General features: G+C 39.1%; 1 protein-coding gene and 1 long non-coding RNA gene across 2 annotated transcripts; both read right to left on the bottom strand.

Annotated features, from left to right (window-relative positions):
- Nucleotides 1-2,039: 2,039 nt before the first annotated feature.
- LOC111219654 (bone morphogenetic protein 2-like) lies at nucleotides 2,040-4,689 on the bottom strand. The gene is made up of 5 exons (XM_022742365.1): nucleotides 4,377-4,689; nucleotides 3,979-4,118; nucleotides 3,576-3,692; nucleotides 3,277-3,466; nucleotides 2,040-2,461 (listed from the first exon to the last, which is right to left on the bottom strand). Exons 1-5 carry the CDS (start codon nucleotides 4,687-4,689, stop codon nucleotides 2,040-2,042), a joined length of 1,182 nt encoding a protein of 393 aa, XP_022598086.1.
- Nucleotides 4,690-10,857: 6,168 nt separating this feature from the next.
- On the bottom strand, nucleotides 10,858-13,708 carry LOC111220365. Its single transcript, XR_002665055.1, has 4 exons — nucleotides 13,684-13,708; nucleotides 12,818-12,931; nucleotides 12,630-12,701; nucleotides 10,858-10,938 (listed from the first exon to the last, which is right to left on the bottom strand). It is a non-coding gene; the product is annotated as an uncharacterized LOC111220365 (long non-coding RNA).
- Between the last annotated feature and the right edge of the window lie 3,907 nt (nucleotides 13,709-17,615).

Raw genomic sequence — 17,615 nt, 5'->3', positions numbered from 1 at the left:
ATTTTTTGGATGAATGATAGTTGCTGTTGAATGGTGTTGTTTGAATGTGGGTTGAAGAATTTGTGTAAGATAATGTGCAATTTATGAGACAGATAAGGTACATGGGCGATCCATGTACATAATGTATTTAAGTGTAAAGAGAGAGGTTAAGCTTGAATGTAAATGTGGAATATTTATTGTAAATGCTGAGTTTGTTGTATTCAACTAAAGTGTTATTCGGGTCTCTACTACTTTTCAGGTATTGTGGCTTTTTGTTTCATTACCTGCAAGGTTTGTTGCCTTGAGATTATTTTTCCACCAGACAGTTTCCAGTCACTAAAGTTATCATTAGATTAACTCAAATAATTATATTTAATTTATTGATTAGTGATTTCAACTGATCCGGTCTACACAACAAAATTTTTTAAATATTTTGCATGCTAAAGTTGAAATTGCAGTTATACCTGTTGAATATGTTTGATACAACACAAAGTTCATTTATACTGTCTAAAAGCTTGAATTGGCATTACTGCAGTTAATGTTTTTTAAAAAGCAGGGGACATGGAGGAGAATTGGTTTTGCAAGTTTGCTGCATTGGCATTTTTCTAAACTAGAATAAAGCAGAGCTGTATTGTGTCTGTGATCCATTCCAATAAAAATCAACTGTTTTTACAGACTTGTGTTTCACTAGTGTTATTGATTTTACGCCACTCATTGTTGAAAGCACAACAAAGTACAAAATACTTTAGAGTATACAAAATATAATCAAAACCACTAAATCTGATATCTGATATGATAGAACTGTTATGAGTGAAATTGTTCTTTTGGATAATGCTCTTTATGAGCAATGAACTCTGACATGAATGCCGACATGCACAAATATTTAATACTATTGTGTCATTAACTCCTTCATTAATGGAGACGATACATTAATGTATGAGTGAACAATAATTCTATGCAGAGTTACCATTGAAGTGTAAGTTTGTAGTCCTCAACTAGACCTCTCTCCTGCCATCTGTTGGTCAAATAATGTAAAGACAGGAACGAATTAGATGAGAAAGTGTGACAGCTTGTGTGTTGTTTTTACTGTTCTTAAGGTTCATCATATCGTATTGACTATGCAGCTGTTCCATCTTAGGTTTTTGGTGTTCATTTAATAAAATACACACATTTAATAGCTTCTTCAGTAGTTATATTACATTTTCATCCTCCTACTGGGTGGGATCTTGACTGTTGACATCACACTTCCTTTGTGAAAACAATATTGATTGATGGTTGGTTGATGTAAACAAAATATTGAGATGTAAAGCTGCAGCAATTAATCAGTGTATTAGTCAATCAATTAATAGCAATAGTCTTCTACACTTGTAAACAGTATTTTTGGGTTTAGGGATGTTGGTCTGACAAACCAATACATTTAAAGACTAAAGACAACGGTGATGGGCATCATTCACCACTTTATCATACTTTAAAGACCAAACAATTAATCTGTTAAAATATGCATAGTAATCAACATATTAATTGATAATTGATAGTATTTTTGTTGCAGCCCTATTGAGATGTAATCAAAACCAAATATTGATGCCCCAAAGTTAAAAAAGTGTATTAAAGTGGATCATCACATGGATTGGCTCAGCACCATGGACAGTGTCACTGAATTGAGCGAGGCATCCAAATCAAGTTCCAGGGGCCTTTGGAAAACCCTGAACTGGGTACATGGGGCCCAAAGTTTGAATTTAAATACTGTAACTCCCACTCTCAGCTTTGAGCAACTAGTGCCATACTAGCCCATGCTTAAGCACAAAAAGTAATCTCAACTAAGGATGGTTCAAACAGTAGGTTGTCAACAGCAGTAGGCAGGTCTATCATGAATGTATTCGGGCGTCCTGAGACTAAACTAAACAAAGGATCGCTGATTAATAGTTGAGGAATAGGTGTTTTATTTCTCAAAATAATACAATATTTAAACATATGCACAAAAATACAGTGTTTTGATCAACTCAAGCAAACCATCATCTCCCCATCCCTCATTGTCCCAGTGTGAAAGAGCACACAGCCAGTCAGTGACAGCCGCAGCTTAATGCCACCATGTCGTCGTACTGCTTCAAAACCACGTTCTCCTCATCATCAAAGTATAACAAGCTGATGGACTGGAGTCTGTCAGGCACACAGCAGGGCGCTCCCACATCATCGCTAGAGAGCTTGAGTGCGTGCATGATGGAGCGCACCGTGGCGTGGTTGGTTGCTCTGAGGCTGCCCCCCAACGGGAACGGACAGGAGCCTTTGCAGTGGTACGCGTTGTATCCCCGGGGAGAGATGATCCAGCCCGACCAGCCGATCTCCTCAAAGTCAACAAAGAGGGGAACCCGCTGGCAGGACTGGGACTGGCCGTGCAGTAACAAGCCTGGAGCTGCACGTCGCCTCCTGCTGCGGTGGTCATGGTGCTCAGGTGCTGCTGCTGCTGCTGCAGGTTGAGCTTGGCCTATGGAAAGAGGAAGATGATCACACTGTGTGAGAACAGTATTGTAAATAGGCAGTATTTCAATTTTGGGGGCATCTGAAATATTCAATGCGCAGATTCATTTGCTGAAATCAAACTAAATCAAGTCAAGTCAACTTTTACAACCACTCCCACAGCAGCTATCAAAACATCAAAGTGATCTTGACGAGTGATGACATGATAACACATTTGATGGATGAACGCAGAATAAAAAGGATCCTTTACTCTGATTCAATAGAAATCAATAAAATCTATAGGTTTTAATTTAATCCCAACACTTAATCATATAATTGATTGTATAGATTGCTTTCCACACTTTTCCTAAATTGTAACAAGAGAATGTATTTATCCTGAGGGTGGTATATGCACATAGATAAAGAACTATTTGAATGAAATGAGAAAAAATAAAATAAGAAATAGAAAATGGGGAGCTGTATACATTATGATATGTTTTGTATTTTTGAAGGTGATATTGATATTTGGGAGGACATTTATATTGTGACTAAAATACAAACTGAGTGGGGAATTTTACAGTGTGCAATTAGACTTTGGTGGTTAAACCATTTTACCAACCAAATGACCTCAAACCTAACTTGGTATTTGTTTACTGCAATTTCATGTTTCTCTTCTGCAGTTTCTCTCATATGTATAAATGTATATATAATGGTGATATATTGCAATGCAAAATAATGTTCTTACTTCTTATACTGCTGCCCCTTTATTTATGCGTATGAAATTCAAAGTAAAGATGGATAATTGACCCTCTCATGCCCATACTTCATATTATCTTCTCTTACCCAGGTACGACTGGTTTGATGCTCCTGCCCTCCCATCATCTGAGAATATGACCAGGTAGGAGTTTGCATCTGTCAGATCTGCGTTCTGTTTAGATGAGGACACCACAGACTCCATCCAGTTACCAGAAGGAAGCGTGGTCACCACCAGGATGCCGTTATTCTCCTGGCTGTTACGGATCCACTTAGATACCTGACATTCAAAGCAAGAATTCAACAGGTTAAACACGTTATTTGAGAAATATTTTTTTCTCAACTACTTTTTTTTGTTTCAAATTAAACAAAAATATTGAGGCTGTTACCGTTTGAGTTACGTTGAAGACTTCCCATCCCTGTGTGTAGAGAGGCACCAGTCTGGATGTGATGAGGTTTCCTCTCCAGGGCTTCACTCTGCTGTCCAGCACCTCATACAGATCCACCTGGACAGTGAAGATAAACCACTGTCACTTCACTGATATGTGTCCATTAAAGGACATTTTCTAATCACAACTTCCAAACCTCAACTAAAGATTTTAAATCTACAATTGTCTACAACTTTCAAAGCAGGTTAACTGTTGTACCAACTGCTTCTCAGAATGAACAGCTGTCTGTCAGATCTTTGGTGGAAGCTCAAATCTGGACTAGATATGAAGACATGACACATGATGTTATAACCTATCTACCCAAGAGCAAATGAAATTATGTCACGCAGTAAGACTCTTTTACCTTGTAGAAATGAGGCCCGTGTGACTTTCCCAGGTAAAACTTCTGTTTCTTTCTGAACCAACGGAACTCCGCTTTGATCATCCTCTCCTCTCTGCCGAAAGACGACAGGTTGAAGAAGTGAAACCTCTCTCCAGCGTGACCTGCAGGCGGGGAAATACCAAACACATCTTTAAAGAAATGTTCACAATTATCTGTGAAGCAGACACATGGCTGTGCGTTGTTGCGCGCTTGGATAACATTTACGCATTCTAATCTACATATTTCCAGAATTTACTGCTGCTTTAAGGGAAACTGTTTGACTTCAGACAAGTAAATTAAATATATTTTCCAAAATACCTTCTCACAAAACAGTTGTATCTCATGCGTAAAGGTCAGTTTGACTTTTGGCTTTTGCTCACCTTTATCCTCAAAACTTCGCACTATGTTTCCCTCCAGAATCTCCTTCTGGCTTTTTGGGATTCCATCCGAGACTGACACCGCGTTAAATAGATCCAACATGAACTGAGGCGCCTTCTTGTGAGGAGCCAACGCTGGACCTCTGGGTAAATCCCTCAGGTGGAACTGCGCGTCCAGCTTCTCGCCGGCCGTCACCGTCTCATCCGAACCCTCCCGCCGCGCCGCCGTGCCTCTGTCCCGCGGGATGGCGAGCAGGGTGACGCATCTCAGCTGGAGAGCTAGGACGAGCCAGAGGCGCAGAGCTCCTTCTGTCATTTTAGTGAGAGTGGACTGAGCTCTGCACCTGTGGGACCGTGGGTGATAAGAGCGACCCCACTGCCTTTGATGACAGGCTGTCCCTGTATTCAGCTAACACCGGGAGATGATTGGGCCGTGATTGATGATGGTGGAGAGAAAAACACAAAGGAAAGGTGAAAATGACCCCGAGAGTCACCTATAAAGATATAAATAAATAAATGACTAATTCCCCCTCATGTGTATGTCCATGTTACAGTAGGTTAGAGGCCATGTGGCTAATTTGTGCAGTTCTACAGACTTTCATCAGAAAGCAGACATAGTTGTAGGAAGGTTTACTTAGCTGTTATTGCAGCCTCAAGATCATTTTAAAAAGTGATAACCTTCTGACAAGAGTTACCATGCAAACTACTATAAATAATGTTTTTAAGTAATATATAAAAATGAAAAATAATAAAATGTCACCACATACTGGATATGGAGGATATCTGCATTGTTGAATCATTATAAAAAGGTAATGGAAAGTGAAATAAATACATTAATAAAATATCGTATATTAATTTGGAGCAGTAATATATGTTTAGATAAATGACATTAACGTTAAATGATAAGGATATATCTTTATATTTCTATGGCACTCCTGCATTACAGTGGTGTTATAACAGGGGGCCAATTAGTCGGCCAACCAAACAAAGTTATCCCATTACGATGTTTTGTCGCCGCTGCTCCACATCACGTGTCTCTCGGCCCAGTTGTGTGTTATCAGTATGAGGCCAGTTGTGAGAGAGCAAACGAAAACAGCCGAGCCGTGACGCACATGACGCGCGTTTTCTAAAGCGGCTGTTAATGCGCACATTTCCACAAAACGCAGCCGTGGTCACCGTGAACACCCTCCCCTCCCCCCAGCACATACACACACACACACACACACACACACACACACACACACACACTGTTACTGTTTGAAGAGTGACTCAGAGTTAACACCGAAATCAGCACGGCGTGTTTATTCCTCCGTTAAGATGAATCCGGGATGATCTCCAATCAATCAGGTCGCACAAAAGGGATCAATTTCCCAAGATCATCAAGCTGATCAATGGTCCGGTCTCTCCGCTATTGTTAATCAAATTCATGGCGATTACGCAGGAATGATGATCCCCTCATTTAGGGGCCATTACTCACGTTTAAGGCCTCATAGTGAATGGGCCCCCTTTTTCTGATCTCTTGTATCACTTAGTAGCCACACTGTCAGATAAGCCACAGGATAGATTATAGCTATAAACACAGTAAACAACAGGAAATGATGATTGGATTTAATGAAACACAAGGTGATTTTTTTTCCAAGGACAAATGTGCTGTATGTTGTGTCTCATGTTTTTTTGTGTGATGAACCTTTTTCTTTTTTTTTTTAGGTGTCCTGCAAAACTCTCTTTTTGAGGTCCAGCGGACAACTGAGGCTCCATGATTCAGACAAAGGCCCACGACACCCTGCGATTACGTATGTGTTCCTCTGCACATGTGTAGTGTTTGTGTGTTTCTGTGTGACATCTTGGCACGTGAAGGTGTACGACACAGCTGGATGGTGTGGGATGACCTCAAATGTTTACACTGACCATGTGCTGATCACAGATAGACTCACAGGGAAGCCCTCTGACGTAGATGCTCGGAGAAGCTTCTCCCAGCAGCTAAGCGCTGAGCACAGCGTGTCGCTTACAGTAAACCTCTGTAACGGAGCTGGAAATCATAAATTGGAGCTTTTACTGTGGAAAAAATGTTGAGAGAGATAAGAGTGTAAAGTTTATTGTTTTAAAGTTTATCTGACTGTCAGTCAACTGTAAAATAAGGATAACCAAACGCTAGCTGCTCTGTGGTGATGTTTAACTGGTGTCATGTTTGTCACTATCTTGTTGATATTTACTCATAAACCAAAGTATTGGACACCTCAGAATTAAGCCCCTGGGGAAACATAAACATCATACTTATGTTTCATGGCTATTTATTCAGCACTCACAAAAGTAGTACATCGGTTTCACTCTTCAGATCAGTCATATCTTATGGACCAAAAATCCCTGCTCCACATATTGAAGCAGTGACCGTATCGGATGCCAAATAGTAGTTTGATTGTATTTTGATTCACACAGACATTTACACTGTCCAACTTTAGGGTTGATTTACTCCTCATTTCCTCATCCTTGTAGTCGTATTACTGACTGTCTCACATTAATGAGCACAGTATTTCAATTCAGAACTCAACCCTCAATAGCTCCTTCTAATATTTGTACTTTAGATAGTTCTTGTGTGTGTGGATGAGTTTTCAGTGTCTACTTTTGTTTGCCTTAAATTTCCTATTGAGGGATAGATGATGTATTTTGAATTGGATTGAATTGAATTGAATTGAATTGGATTGACTGCTGTTTTCATGGTACAGTTAGCTAACTTGAAGCATCATACAACTTAGTCCAACTAACTATCAAGCAAGTTAGACACATTTTTTTCTCCACTTAGCAGCAACAGTGCTAAGCTACATGGTATTAGCGAACCTCAACTGGATGAACTGTTTGGAAGTGGAACTATTTACAACCACTGGTTTCACGGTTTAAGCCAATTTTGTCTCAGTATAAATTCACGTGAACTGTGTGACTTAATAATATTACATTCTCGCTATATAAATAATGACTGGAGTGGAGCGTGAATCTGGAGCGTGGGTGGTTCAAAGTTCACGCCCATGTCGTTTATCCATGACTTTAAATATGAAAAAGAGGCTCATGGCAGACATTTTCATTAAAAGCAGGAATTCAGCCAGCAGCTTTTCCTGCTGTCAAAATGTCTCTTTATGAAAAAGGCCTGTTCCGCTCCATATCCTTTCTGCCTCTTTCTAACTCCTCATCACTCACTCTGTTTTTACATGTCTGGGTGGATGCAGTGTTCTCAGCTGAACAGCAGATGGGGCTATTGGCTTAGGCATGGATCCCCACTTTAATTGATGATGAGAAGTATGATTACAGTGTAAAGTTTCATATGCTACATCATATTTCAGTGTCATGGTTTCACTCTTAGATGGGAAACCTCATGACTGCAGTTTTCTGTGGCTGTCATTTTAGATTTCTGGATCTCAAGGATTTGATATTCTCAGACGCCATGGAGTCTTAAGTAAAGTTGCATTGGATAAACTCAGAAATACATGGCATTCAAGCTCAGGTTTTTAACCCAACAAAGACCTAAAAGTCATGCTACTTCTAAAGTAGCATAATTTCAAAGGAATACAGACTCTTGAATGGCATGCTACTTTGCATTTATTGTATCATTGAATATTTGTCCTCCAACTCTATGAAAAGTCCCCACTGTTAGACGTTTACAGGCTGGCTTCTCTATAGTTTCTATGTTAAATTTGAGTAAATGTAGACCCTCAATTAATTTGATGCACGGCACGTTGAGCAGGAGTCCCCTCAGATTTCTTCTTCGGGTGCGGTGGATGTTGCTTGAGCTTTAGTGTGCTGTTGTCTACGCTTTCGCCCAGGGCCGCCTGGCTCCACATCTGACGAGTGTGTCCATGTGTTAATGACTTCACCTTGTGTTAAATACTTCTACCGAGGCAATTAGAGACACATGGAAGGCATTTGCTACAAGTGCTGCCCACTGCTGCAGCTCTGTTTGAATGAATAATGAAGAGGAATAAAATCACGGCAAAAAGTGGAAACATATGACAAGGGTGTCGGAGTCAGCCACAGTGTAATGTGATTTTGTTTAAAAATGTATCTCTATTGCCTTTGACCACAAACAAGCAGGGTCAGCTGTCCTTTAAGTGTCTGAAATGCCTGTTTCAACCAAGAAGGTCTTCCTCTCTCTGTGTGTTGTTCCTGGGGCAACACTATAACTACTGTAGTCATTAATTGATGATTGGTAATGTGCTGGGATTACAATAAAACACTGTTAACTGCCATATTATATACTTTATGCTTCAAAGGAACTAATCTTATTTGTTTTGTTTTTTTTGTTTTTTATTGTGTGTTTTTTGATGAGATTTAAATGAGAAGATAGATATCACTGTCATGTCTGTGTGCTAATTATGCAGCTAGAGCTAGCAAACAGTTAGCTTAGCTTCATGAACAGGAAGTAACTGCTCCCAGTCAAAAAAATGTTCCAGATTAAACTCTCAAAAGTAGATCACAGCCAGGCTAGTGGGGCAGAATTAGGATAAGTTGTCATTCATTTGCAGATCATAGTGAATGATAAGGGAATTCAGGTACCTGGGTGCTGTGGTAGTGGCCACTCTGTCAGTGAGAAATGGTGACTTCAAGTTAATGTAAGCAGCAGCAGGGAGCCAGTTGGCAGTAATTAAAATAATGGAGTGACATGAGCTATATCTTTTGGATTTACAGAGGTCATACTGTGCATCCTGGCAGCGCTGCCAGAGAGGTATTACAGTTGTCAGGGTGAGAGAAGTTGAGAAGCATATTCAGTCAGATACGGCCTGATCTTTCTGATGTGTTACGAATAATCAGCTGACTACACAGGTCCATTACAGCAAACAAAAACTTAAAAAGTATGAAATTATACCGTAGGTTTTAAAAAGACAAACAAAAGAAAAATCACTTGAATTATATTTATTATTATTAACAGTCTACATCCTATAAAGGTAAATATTTTTATTCTTGATAATTAAAAGCAAACAAAAACTCAAACATAAGTGAAAGATGTAACAAATGCTCCCTGCTCCAAAAATAAGTTAAAATTGACTTTCCTACACCCATTATCTTTTGAAAAAGGTGTAATAGAATAAAAAAAATAGAATGAAAATAATACCTCTAATGAGTAAATGCATGAAATGACATGTAGACAACAGAGAGAGATTGTTTAGTTTGTCCCTGTCTCTTTGGTGAACCAGCTCTCTGGCAGCTGCTGTCAATCAAACACACTGCCACTCCCCTCCAGCTGGTGAGAGGAAAAGGAGCAAGATTTTCTTTCTTCCCTTTATTAATAAAATCGATTATGAACACTACATTTAAAAATATGTTGGGATTATTCTTGACTATAAAAATGATTAATAAATGAACTTGTAACTGCCTGCATTGCGTGTGTGGCGGCTGCGTCGCTGATGTAGTACAAGCTTGCACACGTCTGTGTTGCTACTGAAAGTTGTCGGTCATATGTAATGTTGCTGGTATGATGTCATTATGACTGTCAGCAGGTCTTTTTTTTTTGTCTATTTTTGCATCACAAATTAAAAATAGGCACCGAAATCTCTAGAACACACAATGCAGGTGTGAGACACCCCTCTTACGCACGTGTCACTCCACTGCTAATATACATAGTACTTTATTTTGTGACTGAATGTTGCACATGTTTATCCTGTTAACATTTTGTCAAAGTCATTGAACATCTTCCTCATCTTTTCAAACTCATTAACAGTGTTTTGACAGTGCAAGGCAGAATCTGTGATGCAGTCTATGAACTTTTCATGTTTCTTTGGAGTGATTCGTGTGATATTGATAAGTAAGTCTAACAGTTCTCCCACTGTCTTTTCCATGATTACAGTCACACCCATAACTTCCCTGCTCTGTTCTGCCAGGTCAGCTGTTTGTCTAAGAAGACATTGAAGTTGTTCTGTTGTTGACAGACTTATTGCTGCCTGTGCTTTTGTTTTTGTCATTAATGCAGAAGATCTTTCCTCCAGCTCCTCAGACACCTGCTTAACTCCCTCCAGGACCTCCTTCTGCAGCTCAGTGATTGTCATGAATTCTTTCACCATCTCCTCCACTTTTACTATAGTTACTTTCTCTACCCTTTCCTTGCTCACATTAGCTTCAATAACAGTAGCTGTACCTCCACTAAATAGAGTTCCACCAAGTAGTGCCAGTGTTCTTCCTATGTTTCCTGCAAATAAAGATGCAGTTAAACCAATGATTCCAAATTCTCCAAAAACAGCTCCGTAGGATCTGGTTGCATTTGTGTCATTCTGCATCTTTGTTACTTCTTCAGATATCTCCCCGAGGTTGCTTGCAATGGCACGCATTCTTTCGTTTTTGTCTTCATACAGTGCAATAAATTGTCTGCCAGTGTCACATAGTCTGTTTAGTAGATCAGACAAGTGAGGTGGTAGATCCCCGTTCATTTTCCAGAAGGATTTCAATCAATTAAATCTTAGTTAACAGGCTCAAATGCAAAGTCTCTTACAAAGATATACTCAGTGACCCTCTGTTGAAAGAAGCTGATGTTTCAGCCCAGTTCCTGTTTTGTGTTGCTTGTCTTCCAGAGCTTTACAGTTCCTGCCTGAAAGTTGTAAAAAAAAAAAAAAGAAAAAAAAGAAAAGGGTTTATTAGTTAGACTTTCACCGAGGTACAACTGTTGCTTTTAATATAATACAACACAATTCAACAGCAACGTAAAGCACTGACAGCAGCAGAACTGACATAACTGATAGTGACAACAATTAGCAAAAACATTATGACAACTCATAGATGAGGTGTACCTTGATTTTCTTGTAACAACAGTACATATCAAGATAAGTGATGTATTAGATGGGTAGTGACTGTGTTGGATGTAGGAGAAATGGATTGTTGTATAAGGACCTGAGTAGGTTTGCATATGGACGGTAGGGACATGTCCCTACCAATATTTTGGGAGGACAGATTGTCCCTACCAATATTTGAGTGAACTCGTTGGCACTATGTTTGGAGTGAAGTCATATTAGAGCAATCCGATGCGGGCCCGGCTCTAGGCATGGGTATGGTATCGTTGTTTTTTCAACCGATAATCGATAAAAAAAAATAATTAATTCATTTTAAAATGCACTCCTTTAGCTCTGGTGCAGCTGCCTGTCTCTGATCTGTAGTCTCCACTCTGTGACCTGGCGCAATGTCCCGCCCACAGCACCATCTGATTGGTTGACGTCACGAGCGATAGCCTATCACGCTGAAGGCTGCTGTGTACACAAAACGTAACAGACTAGAGCGGCTCCGGTTAAGGAGCGGGGGTCTGTGTTGAAGGTAAGACAGTAGATAAACATCACAGTCCTCTACACTTACAATTTACAACAACATCACACTCTGATGAACAAATTCATCTGTTGGTTCGAGACACACCGAGCAAGAGAGAGAGAGAGGAAAGCTGGCGCTAACTGCTAAGCTAAAGTAGCAAATCTGAATAGCATGTAAATTACTGCTGAATTAGTGAAAGTCGCTAAATGGAGCAGAGAGCTCTGGGTGCTGGAGCAGAACTAGTGTAAGTTTAAATGTACAGCAGGTAGAAAGTCACTGTGATGAAGAAAACAGCACCATTAAATGTGTTCAGACAGAGCAGCAATAAAGTTAACTAGTAAGAGAAACTGCAGAGACTGGCGATGAGACGCTACACTGACGTCAGCACGTCAGTACGTCAACGGTCACTAACCACTGTAACTGAAAACATTTTGTGACAGTAGAAGTAAAATCATTTGTAAAACTGTGGTCAGATAAAAGTACAAAGAAAGTCAGAAAAAAAAAATCTCTGAGTAAATGTGTTAAGTTACATTTTAAGGGGAGAGATAAAACATTTTATATGGGGATAATAATATGTGATAAAACTATTAAATTAAAGAACATCTTTAGGCTGCCAGGACTATCAGTTCACAGATGAGGACAGCATCGAAATCAACTAATTAATTCCAGTCAGGCACTTTGCAGCCTGTGTACTGCACAGTGTTTGGGAGTGGTTCAGAGATCAGGGTCAAGAGTTCAAGGTGTTGTCCTGCCCTTCAAATCCCAAAGATCTCATACTGATCTAGCATCTGTGAGATGTGCTGGAACAACAAGTCAGATCCACACGACTTTAAGAATCTGCTGGTAATGTCGACCACAGGGCCTCTTCATTTTGGTGCTGTTTTGGCAGCACATTAACCAGTAGCATATTGTGCAGATGTCGATAATGTTTTTGCTCGTTAGCGTATGTGGGTGTGTTAATTGCTTTCATAAGCCCAGACTTACACAAAGAAGTTATCTTGCATTAGATATTTTCACCACAGCTTGAGATGTTCCTTCTTCTGTAAACTTGAAACACTGAAAGTACAGAACAGACGGTAGACATTATATCAATATTTTTTGTACAAGCTAACATACATTAAAAATGGTGTACCAAAAGCCAAGTAATTGAAACATTATGCAGTCAATATTACCTTGTTGTGTTTGCAATTATATTGTTTTCGTGAAGCTATTTCTTTCCACAGGAGGACAAGGTTAGAATGCAAATCAGTCACTCGTCCTTCATGCAAAAATCCACTTTAAATGACCTGAGGAGATACAGTAATTATTGCCACGCACACTGTCTGAAGGTCAAACAAATTATATTCTTCACGCTAAAATACCTAATTGTCTAACCTGCTCTGATTGCTGTTCACCTGGTAACCTACATATTTATGTGTTTTTAAAGCCAATCTCTCAACAACTTTCTGTGATTCTTAGATAATGGTTTAACAACTTAGTCACTCCTGAACATTTTCAACAGATTCAAACTGCTGTCATGATCTTTGTGGTAAAACAAGAACATGCTCAACAGGTTTTTAGAACCAGTTGGCAACTACCTTTAAAAAAATTTAAAAAATAAATCAAATGTCACAAAGTAATAGGGTAAAAACTACTTTGCCCTTTGCCAAAGCATACTGTCATTAAGGTTCATATTTTTCAGTCTTTGTATTCATTGATTCACCATCTGACAAACGCAAAACAAAAACTTTTTGGTGTTACCAAAAATGACACTAAGATGGCACCAACTTTCACCTGGATTTAAATTGGAAATGGAAATGTAATCACAGTAGCTTGAAAAAAAAAATGACAACAGTAAGAACTTTGCATCTATGAACACACTAGTCTTTTAAAAGACGTGGTTACTCCATTTAGCCTGGACAGGATAAAAACAGGAAAAAACAATAAATATCAGCATGTATGCATTAACAGGTAACATTAAATGCACTCCAAGGCAAAGTTAACAAATATTTGAGGTCAGGATATATAGATAATGTAAATTAAAATTAGAATTACTTACATGATGGTTCATCCGTTCAGTTCTCTGTGCTTTTTCACAAAATACTTTCACTTACATTTGCATGGCTATAAGTAGTCAACATCTCTTTCCACATATAGTAAACTTGGGTCACACCTAATTGTTGGCACACCTTCCAATATTAATATGCCACAACCTTCTGGTATGTAGTCTGGTATGTAGTCACACTACATACCAGACAACAGTGTGTTTCTCTAACACAACTGTCATTGTAAGGTAAGTCAGTGATTTATGAAGTAAAGGATGCCTTCTGAAATACCCACTTTAACCTTCTCAGTCCCAGGCTAAAATATAGATGTATACAATAACCTCGATGAATTATAATGTGAATAGTTGCATTCAAGATTCATGATGGATTATACACATGTACAATTTAGGTTTGCCTGTAAAGAAATGTTATGAAATGCATTTTATGAGAATTTTGTAGGTGTCATATATCATAAATCATTACAGAACAGTTATCCAACTATTCAGTGACACGTGAGAGATGTTTTTGGTGAAACTGATACTCAGCCTCACAGCTAATGAATGAAACAGATGAACAATGATGAAGCAAAACAACAAAAATGTAGTCAAAGTTACTTTACTAGTTTTACTAAATCACGTCACAAAGTTTTCTGACTTCAAGAGGGTTCAGCTACTAAAATGTGAAATATACTACAGCATAAAGGCCCGTAAGTAACAGAGGCAACTGTTCATTGAGGTCTACTGTCTCTTCTGGTATGAAGTGGAATGGGACCAAACTTCGATGTTCATATGTCGTTTGGATCATTGTAATACCACACAAGGAAGGGTTATAAACAAGCATGATAGCTCAATTTGCTTATAAGAACCAGGACTAATGATATGTTGATTTGTATTTAAACTAAAATGAAACCGATTTTAAAATTACTGAATGAAATGAGTCAAAAAAGGAGTGGTCAACAGCTAGGAAAACTAAATTGAAAATGAAATGAAAGTAAAATGAAAATGTAAAATGAGGAACAGCACATAATTACAGTTAAGGTTTCAGTCTACACTAGAACTTTGTTACTTCAGGAAATCTTTTATTTTCCAGTCTTTAGTTAGACCCTTAAAAGTTAAAAGTTTGTTGGGTATAGATAGTCCTCCTCTTCTGTGGGGTTTAATGTACTAAAAGTTACATATCTACATTTGGACGATGGGCGTTTGGTCTCTGTGCTACTTTGGTTCTGATTATGGATTAAGCTTGTCTTCTGTGTCTTCCTCTACAGTTACATAAGCTAGGCCACACGAACACTTGATCCTGGTCATGCAAATGATAGTTCCTCTTATTTTGATTATTAGATATCATTGTGAGAACATTTATAAAAGAGCCACGCTGAGGGAGGGTCACCGTATGCTTTAACTCCCCAAACCAGAAAAGCCAGTGCTCTAGATATCACTCATTGTTCTCACCTTTCTGTACAAACCTTTGTGTTGTAGTGAGTGTAGTGTAGTGTAGTGTGTTTGTGTGAGTGGTTAGTGAACGTTCCAAAACTTTAATTGTGTATGTTGTGAGTCATTCTTGAACGTAGCTATATTTATACACTGGTCTGAAAACATTTCAGCATGTTGCCCCAATACTGTAAACCACAGTCTCAAGTACACTCAGTTTTGACATCCTGTCATTTTTTTAATCCTTATGAACACAGAGGCAACTGCTCCCAAGTAACTGAAAGCTATATTTAGCATTTAAAGTGATAGTTTGTGTTATTTGACAATGGGTTGTGTGAGGTATTTATCTATAGTCAGTGTATTACCTGCAGTAGATTCAGATCAGCGTGTTGCCAGTTTGGAGAAGCAGCCAGGAACACCTGCATTGAAGCTGAGTGATGAGCTGCTGTTAACAGTGTCAGCAAAAAAAGAAAGCTAACATCAGTTTAAGTGTACGCTATATTTTGAATATTTTCTCTGTTTTATCTTGCTGCCAAACAGCCCTTTCCTTTGGAACTACAGTTTGTGAACCGTTGAACTTACCGTATTACCACGCACAAGCGCACCTTCATAAAAACATCAAAATGTACATTTGACAGTAAAGTGAGCTGAAAATGAGAGGGTTTAAAAGAGAGAGACACACTAAATGAAAGAAAATGACAGACATCCATTAGGGATGACAGGAAAGTTGTGAGTGAGACAGAGAGAAAACAGAGCGAGACAGAAAACTGAAGGTATGCAGTAAAGCAGCCGGGTTTGTGTAAGCCTCCATCGCCATACTTCAGACAGGAGCATTAGATTAATACTCAACAGAGCCATTATGACGACGAGAGGATATTCTCCTCAGTTCCAATAGAGCTGATCAGACTAGGAGTTTATGTGCTGGTCAGGTTGGGGAGACTAGAGGACTTCCTGCTTCAGCTCGCAATAAATGAAGAATTGGCTTGCATGTCGATATATCATTTTCATGTTGGAAGCGAAAAAAACAAAAAAACACTAAGCCAAAAAACATTAAATTTACTCTATTTTCAACCAAACAAAAAACAAGTACATCACTGAACTATGGACAGAGAAAAGAAACTATCTGTATGTGTAAATACTACTAAGAGTAAGTCGGAAACTAATGCATATTTTTTGTGATTTGAGTGAACAGACCCTTTAAAGTCATAGGCTGTGTCTGAAATCACTCCCTACTCCCTCTATAGTCCACTATATAGTGACTTTACCATTTTGTAGTGCTGTCCGAATGTGTAGTGAGAGTTATTATACCCTATATAGTGGACTCATAGTATCCCATAATGCTTCATGAAAAGTAGTGTACAACCGATGGTCACTAACCAAGCTATATACACTAACTGTGCGGAGAAAACTGTGGGTAGTGAGCAGGGAGGAGTCAATGAGTGACTGATTTCAGACACAACCATAGTCTCGATATAAGATTATTCTGTTTCTGAGGCCCTGTTCAGACCTGGGATTAACATGCGTCCTGAACAGTGAAGCTCGCTCTCACAAGGCATGTGGCTCAGGGAGTGAGGGCCAGGTTGGCATGCTCCGGGCCGACGCATGACTCGCAGTGGGCGTGGAGGTCAAAGTGAAAGGAAAAGGAAGAGACGAACACCGTCATGGCAGAACGTGGAGAACAGTGCTGGGCAACAAGGTGCAGTCTTCACCACTGTGCATGCGTTAGGGATAAACCCAATAGTAACCGGTCTTAGAGGGCGAAACCTTATTGCACAAGAAACCCAGAAGAAGAGGAGGCTGAAGATGATTGTGAATAACTTCTCATCTCCTCTACGTTCTTTGCATTTATTTAGAATTTTTTTTTCTTAGCGGGTTTTAGCTTTCCGTTTTTGCAGTGTTGAATTTGTTTATCCAGTATCTGAATTCAATCTTTCATCTCGTTCAAATAGCCGTTTTAATTTGGAGAAACACAGAGAACATTTAGTCTTGGCTCAAACTCCAGAGGCAGTGATATTGTACGTGGCTGTGGACCAGTTATTTATTTATTTTCTTTAACATTACATTTCCCTCCTGTCGGCGTGGCGACCTCACGTTTCTGTCATTAAGTCAGCCAGACGCTACTTCATCTGGCAAATGATTGTGGTTTAGATGATATTCCTGATCGCTGAAACCTCTGTGTTCATTTGTCTGATATGTGAAATAGAAAGTTCCTTATAAAAAGTACCTGTTCCTAATTATGCTGTTTGTTATCATGTTCAACCACCTGCATGGTGACATTCATTTAGGAACACATTCATATTTGATTGCATAAGTGTTTCTACCTCAATGAATGTGTAGCTTTGCATGCGTATGTGCAGTCCTGGGGTTCTTTGTTTTTGTATTTAGTCTACATTTCTGTTGCTAGGCGCTCTTTGCTCTAGGTTTTTATTTTGTTGATTCCTTTTTGGTGAAACATTGTAGGTGGAACCGTGTTCATGACCCAGTTCCCCTTCTGGAAATACCATACTTCCTGTTTGTCC

This window comes from Seriola dumerili, unplaced genomic scaffold, assembly GCF_002260705.1.
Source record: "Seriola dumerili isolate Sdu_G_001 unplaced genomic scaffold, Sdu_1.0 BDQW01000068.1, whole genome shotgun sequence".
NCBI classification, from domain to species: domain Eukaryota; kingdom Metazoa; phylum Chordata; class Actinopteri; order Carangiformes; family Carangidae; genus Seriola; species Seriola dumerili.
This window is presented reverse-complemented; position numbering and strand designations above follow the sequence as displayed.